The sequence below is a fragment of the Electrophorus electricus genome, chromosome 15 (assembly GCF_041902795.1).
Source record: "Electrophorus electricus isolate QZ-2024a chromosome 15, ASM4190279v1, whole genome shotgun sequence".
Lineage (NCBI taxonomy): Eukaryota > Metazoa > Chordata > Actinopteri > Gymnotiformes > Gymnotidae > Electrophorus > Electrophorus electricus.
In genome coordinates, this window is record NC_137511.1 from 9,795,071 (window position 1) to 9,802,742 (window position 7,672).

A 7,672-nucleotide genomic window follows, 5' to 3' on the forward strand; every position below is an offset into this window, starting at 1 on the left:
CTCAGATGTAATATTTGTCTAATCTAGAATGTACAGTAGTGAAGAAACATTAGAAGACACATTTGCAAAAGTATTTATTCTTAGCAAAACAAATATTGGTTCTTTTTACAACTTACATAATTGGTCATAGGGATTTCTCATGTTGGTCTTAGGGATCTGGCCTCCTTGATTCTTAGCCAGTACTGAGTGAGCCCTGTGCAACTGCTAACTTTAGAATGTTTCAGAAAGAAGCACGTGATAAGGCGTAGAAGATGGGTCCACAGCACTCTTTAGTTAGATGAGGCTAAATGACAGCCAGAACAGCTGACCGACCAGAAGCTGGGGGGAGCATGAGGAGACATCTTGGTGGAAGAGACCACAGCCCATGATATAACAGGACAGGAAGCAGAAGACAAACATGACCACAAGAGTCAAAAGCAAATTATTTGTACGTTTCACTCTGTGATGCTTTAGAAGCTGACTGTTACCACATATGTGGGAACAGATGCACACAGCACACCACTACTAGCAGGAAAGCCAGGACAAACTCTATCAGACAGAATGAATTGTGCACCCTTATTCCTGCTTATCAGTTATCAGACAGTCTTTAGTTTCTTGCTCAAAAGCAGAGGAAGCCAAAGGGTCATCACTGTAATCTAGACCTGTGTCAGTGATTACTGTGTGCTGAATGCTGAGGTGGCAAATGGAATGATGTTGGAGGACTCTTCTGTAGAAGCCGTCTATTACCAGAAGGGTGATGAAGATGACGCTTGCTGCCTGTTTCACTGGCAGCATGAAAAAGTGGAGGTAGCAAAGTGCGTGGCCAAAAGTCCGACCTCCGAAGGACAAGAAGGAGCAGAACATCAGCCATCACCAGATTCAGGAAGCAAATAGTGGCTGGCTTCCATGGAGCCTGGCAACAGAAAATCCTTAACACTAAGTTGTTTCCTGGCAGTCCCAAGATAACATCCAAGATCCACAATGGTGTTACCACAGAAGCAGTAAGCCTCTGAGGTGTTACTCGATTTGCTTTGTTATGCCTTAACTGGATAGTAACTGGACTTTGCAATTTTAGTGAAAAATAAAGGATTGGCAAAAATGTCAGAATGTCAGGTGAAAATCTTAGGCAGAAAGACTGATTAGTTTTGTTAACATGCTGATATCTTCAAAGGTGAAAAGTGGAGCTGGCATTTTCTAACCTGTCATGGGGTAAGTTAAGGGGAAAAATACAAGTGAAAAGCGTGGAGTTGTAAAATAAAATGTAAGAAATTGGCAGATTATAATATGTTTCAATTAAGACTGAATTTGCTTGCAAATCTCCTTCAGTTAAGGCGTTGTCTCTGCCATTTCAGCCATGACATATGAAGGCGAGATTATTCAATGGGGAGAATGATCATAAATATGGAAATAAATGTTAAATTGTCATGTTGCAAGATAGACATGACAAGCTTCATTTATGCAGCACTTTTAATAAAAACGGTAATTTAAAGTGTTTTATATAAAGCAGAATAAAAAATAAAGAGCATAAAATAAGATTAATAACCATAGGCTGTATAAAATGATATAAAACACAAATGTACATTGTAGCTCCTGCATTAAGCAAACATTATTTCACTAATGTTTCATTGTTGCTTACGAAATTTATAATGTATTGCAATCTATCAAATTAATTAAAGTACTAGTAAAAGTAGTACATTTAAAGTACTAAATTCTAAACTAAACAACTTCATGTCTAGTAGCCTAGACGCTTTTCAACCAAAGCAAATATTATAAAACGTTTTTTTGTTGTTGTTGTTGTTGTTGGATTATATGCCTATAATTAAAGTGTTACCCTGGCTCAAAAGAACAGAACAGACACGCGAGAAACGTTCGACAGTTCCTAATTTCCAGAAAGGGTAGATTACAACAGGAGCAGCTAATTTTAATTTCTTTTAAAAAGGGAAAGTGTATACGATTTAGTGTGATCTAGCGGTTAGCACACCGAGTATCCCTCCGCCTCCCTCGTAGTTATAGGTTATTATACTCTTAACGAAAACATGGTTTTGAATACTATATGTTTAATTTCTGCTAATAGATATCGCCAAATCCTCAAATACACACCTACTTTAATCCTTCCCATGTGAAAATATGAGTTCGTAATTTATATATTCAATTATGTAGCTGCTTCATACTACAATTGCCCCTCATAATCCACCATGCAGAAGTGCCAGCCACGTGTTTTAGGAATCAAAGGGAGGCGAGTTAAAATGCTTCGCTTCACTGCAATGAAAGTACAGACGTGAGGAATGGGGATAAGTGCATCAATATGTTCTTAATGTTATGCTCATAAACGCAGAGCTAAGTGCCCCGTTGTTATTTCGTCGTACCATCATAAACTACAACCTGAAATCCATTGTGTCTGATAAACGTGTTTAAACGTTCTTGGTCAATTAATCCAGGTCACCTCCAAATCGTTCAGTAGTCGATGATGCAGGGTATGGTTTTGCTGTAACGAAATGAATTGAACCTTCCTTACATATAAAAAAAAATATTAAAATAGGAGTGCCTTATAAACACACTTATAAACTCAGTTACGAAGCTGACGACTCTGAGCTCCAGTGGCGCAATCGGTTAGCGCGCGGTACTTATATGACAGTACATTGCAAAGCCATGCCGAGGTTGTGAGTTCGAGCCTCACCTGGAGCAGAGTTTTGCATGTATGCTACTCAAAATGGTTAACGCAGTACCTTTACAGTGTCCTGTGTGAATAATTGATATTCCCTGTTCTGTAATATCATATTACTATGATAACAAACATGTACATTATTTACATGTGAATAATTTCTGATTTCTCTTCATGAACATATATATAACAAATAATAAGTATTCACATGGCGAGGTTTGTTGATCGTCATAATGTGGGACATGCAGAAAAATTTTAACAAACACAGAATTCACTGAAACCTAGCCTATTATTCAAATCCAATATTCCCCCAAGGAAATTCGCAATAATGTAATGAATTCTATAGACGCTTGAGGTCAGCATTGCCTCAGTTTCGTTTGCGAAAGCAGTCTGTCTCACCGTGTTGCAATATCCACAAGATATCCGAAATACAGTACATATCTTGTACATCATGCGGGAAGTATTCTATGCACATGACCACGGCCTATAACTATAATACTACTGTTGTAAAAGTTTAATACCACTGGATTTTTCATTTGCCTCTTGATTGTGCTTTGGTGTACTTACACCCACAGTAGAATATAATAGTTACTAGAATTAGAGACAACTTTAATTTGACCTCCTGGCTAATAAGATTAAGACACTCATGTAACATTTAAAATCTATTAAATGTTTCCATATGTGCATATTCGCACACACGCACACACATGCACTCCTATACATACATGCACAAAGGACCACCAGACTAGTACGCTGATGCTGAAGGGAAGGGAATGAGGGGATTGGTGCCAAAATACTTTTCATTTATCAGAATAACAAGAAAAACTGAAATAACAATTGGTGACTCTATGTATAGTAAGTCTCTTTCTATGTATAGTAAGTCTCTTTCTATGTATAGTAAGTCTCTTTCTATGTATAGTAAGTCTCTTTCTATGCATAGTAAGTCTCTTTCTATGTATAGTAAGTCTCTTTCTATGTATAGTAAGTCTCTTTCTATGTATAGTAAGTCTCTTTCTATGCATAGTAAGTCTCTTTCTATGTATAGTAAGTCTCTTTCTATGCATAGTAAGTCTCTTTCTATGTATAGTAAGTCTCTTTCTATGTATAGTAAGTCTCTTTCTATGTATAGTAAGTCTCTTTCTATGCATAGTAAGTCTCTTTCTATGTATAGTAAGTCTCTTTCTATGTATAGTAAGTCTCTTTCTATGCATAGTAAGTCTCTTTCTATGCATAGTAAGTCTCTTTCTATGTATAGTAAGTCTCTTTCTATGTATAGTAAGTCTCTTTCTATGTATAGTAAGTCTCTTTCTATGTATAGTAAGTCTCTTTCTATGCATAGTAAGTCTCTTTCTATGTATAGTAAGTCTCTTTCTATGCATAGTAAGTCTCTTTCTATGCATAGTAAGTCTCTTTCTATGTATAGTAAGTCTCTTTCTATGTATAGTAAGTCTCTTTCTATGTATAGTAAGTCTCTTTCTATGCATAGTAAGTCTCTTTCTATGTATAGTAAGTCTCTTTCTATGTATAGTAAGTCTCTTTCTATGCATAGTAAGTCTCTTTCTATGTATAGTAAGTCTCTTTCTATGTATAGTAAGTCTCTTTCTATGTATAGTAAGTCTCTTTCTATGCATAGTAAGTCTCTTTCTATGTATAGTAAGTCTCTTTCTATGCATAGTAAGTCTCTTTCTATGTATAGTAAGTCTCTTTCTATGTATAGTAAGTCTCTTTCTATGTATAGTAAGTCTCTTTCTATGCATAGTAAGTCTCTTTCTATGTATAGTAAGTCTCTTTCTATGCATAGTAAGTCTCTTTCTATGCATAGTAAGTCTCTTTCTATGTATAGTAAGTCTCTTTCTATGTATAGTAAGTCTCTTTCTATGTATAGTAAGTCTCTTTCTATGCATAGTAAGTCTCTTTCTATGCATAGTAAGTCTCTTTCTATGTATAGTAAGTCTCTTTCTATGCATAGTAAGTCTCTTTCTATGTATAGTAAGTCTCTTTCTATGTATAGTAAGTCTCTTTCTATGTATAGTAAGTCTCTTTCTATGTATAGTAAGTCTCTTTCTATGCATAGTAAGTCTCTTTCTATGCATAGTAAGTCTCTTTCTATGTATAGTAAGTCTCTTTCTATGCATAGTAAGTCTCTTTCTATGTATAGTAAGTCTCTTTCTATGCATAGTAAGTCTCTTTCTTCTTTTTTGTCATCTTAGTTTCAAACTCCTAAGCCGGACCCAGGAAGCTTATTGCATTGGGATGCACTAGTGTATAAAAATACTAGTGTGTAAAAGAGTGGTAGAATCCTTTGTAATAAAATTGTTTTAATTATAATTGTTTGTAAATTGTACATTTTACCCAGATGATAGTATATATTTATCAAATTTTTAATGGTTCACTAAGATGCCATATTTTTCATTTTAATCTTTGAAAAGTAGTAATTTACAAAAACATGCATCTTTCAGTACCTTTTTGTTTATTTGACAAATGCTGTTTTTTAAGACAAAAAAAAAAAGCTTTTTTAAGACAAATGCTGTTCACCCAAAGCCAATTTACTGTATTTACTGTATTTTGCATATATAGTCCTTTATTTCATCTTAGTTTTGTGTCAAACTGTCAGAACTAATGAGACATACAGACTCAGGGCACATTTTCTTAATCTATGGGACCCTTTGTCTTCTCTTGCTTTCTCTTTCCCCCGATTTTGAACCTCCTTCTGAAGGAGTTCCAGTTACATTCTAACCACTTTAATATACAAAATGTCTTGTTTATTTGTAATCAACTAACAGTCATACATCTCCTTTTTAAGCACAACTCTGTGTAAACTCTAGGAGTCTTATGTTAATGGATGTTGCCATTATCCCCTGCCTAAACACACCTAAATGAGGCATCGCAGTTTGCGAGAACTGTGGGTCTGACATTCCTGAGCGGTTTAGTCTCCAACATCCTAATAGGAGTATGGCATCAAGCATCACGTGAAGGAAATGAGAAAAGCCAGGAGAAACTGGGGGGGCTAAAATGTTGGGATTGAAGTCAAAGACAGTGCATTCTCTATTATCAGTGAAGAACTGCCTTGTTTAGCATCTCGAGATCTTCTGAGCATTAGTGAAAAAGCATTTGTTGGAAAATAATTAATATGATTTTCAAGAATAGAAAAGCTGGCCTGAAACTTGACACCTTCTGCATTAAAAAGGGGAAGACCTTGCACATTTTTCAAACGTATCATTCATAAATGTGGTAAATTCAACAATTTAACCAAAAGCAAATGAAGGAATGCTCCCTTTGCTATGAATACATAAAGAATTTGTTTAAGAGTGCTGATGCAAGAACATCATTAAAAACAGAGAGCAGGAACATCTTTCTATCATTCCTTGTCACAGTCTCTTATGTAGCTACAACAACGAGCAGTCCAGAGCAGCCTCAGGGGAGGCTAGCATATATTCAGCTGACAAATGTATCAGACATTGTTCATCTTTTAAATCTTTATTGCTTTTTATAGGCAGAATACTATCACACTATCATATTTTGAATCTCATTCATAACAGAAACAGCAGAAAAAGGCAAATAGTTTGAATATAATTTTTGACTGCCAAATTATTCTAAATGGAATGACCATCTATAAATTCTGTCAAGGTTTAGTTTATTGCTCTGTCATTGTTTAAAGGTACAACTGAAGTACAGTCAGTGTGACTGTGTGTCTGAGATTAAGTTTGAAGCTGTATATATTTTAGTGGTGTTCAGAGCGAAATAAAGCTTAGTGGCTTTAGGGATAGAAAGAAAAAGCAGATAAAGAAGAACAAAGATAGAGGAAATAAATGAGTAAGCAAGGATCACACACACAGACACACACACACTCACACACACACACACACACAGCCACGCACACACACACAAACACACAGCCACGCACGCACACACACACACACACACACACACACACACACACACACACACACACACACACACACACACACAGCCACACACAGCCACACACGCACAGAAGCACACACGCATGCACACATGCACGTACACACAGCCACACATGCACACACGCATACAAGCACACACACACGCACACACGCATACAAGCACACACACACACAGCCACGCACACACACACAAGCACACACATGCACGTGCGCGCACACACACAGCCACGCACGCATGCACACACATGCACACAAGCACACATGCACGCACACACACACACACACACGCACAGCACACACACACACAGCCACACACACACAAGCACACACACACGCACGCATGCACACATACACATGCACACACACACACACACACACACACACACACATTGAGGGGGAGGTTGAGTGGATTGAGTGGATCAGATTTCTGTGGTAATGGTTGGGTGGGTCAGTGGTTAAACTGCTCTCACAAACACATTCCAGAGCTGAGGCAGAGCGCATCTGGTGTGCAAGTGCAGACAGGAGCCGAGCCACCTCCTCTGAGCATCTCTGTCCTGCGCACTTTGAATGCTGCGCTGAGACCTGGAGGCTCACTGCCGGGGCTCTGAGGAAGCATCTGTGCTCTGTAGAGACGTGACTGTATTAAATCTTCACACAGGATCTCAGGATGGAGGTTTTGCTGTGACGGTTCACACATGAATTTCTTACACACACGCTCTGAGCGTTCTACTTATTGAGCTCTGCCTTTGCTCCGAGTGCTTTACTTTGCCAATATTTTTACGCTTTCTTATCAGCCACTCCTTCCTTTGTGTCATGGCTGGTCTGAGGCCGGGGGCTTTTGTTCATGTTAAGTCTCTATTATGAGCACAGGGATTTGGAGTTTCTCTAAAACTGTGAACCAGTGCATCACAGTGCTTATAAAGGACTATTTGATTGACCCCAGCCACACTCTTGACTTAAGGCATCACTCATCATGAGTTCCGAAACACAGGCACTGAGCTGTCACCAATTACTCCCACCCAATAATCTCGTTCCTTCACCAGTAGACAAAGAACAAAGGATCAGCTATTGTCTTAAATAAATCACTTTAGCAATGTCTGGTCCAGTG

The 7,672-nt window shown here is 37.7% G+C and overlaps 1 protein-coding gene and 1 non-coding gene across 2 annotated transcripts; one reads left to right on the forward strand and one right to left on the reverse strand.

Annotated features, from left to right (window-relative positions):
• Nucleotides 1-273: 273 nt before the first annotated feature.
• Nucleotides 274-7,410, reverse strand: LOC113572792 (hydroxycarboxylic acid receptor 3). The gene is given in 7 exon segments (XM_035533547.1): nt 274-478; nt 480-566; nt 568-642; nt 644-820; nt 822-1,040; nt 7,035-7,187; nt 7,346-7,410. Coding segments are annotated over 7 exon segments (981 nt in total).
• Nucleotides 2,571-2,664, forward strand: trnai-uau (transfer RNA isoleucine (anticodon UAU)). Its single transcript has 2 exons — nt 2,571-2,608; nt 2,629-2,664. It is a non-coding gene; the product is annotated as a tRNA-Ile (tRNA).
• Nucleotides 7,411-7,672: the final 262 nt, after the last annotated feature.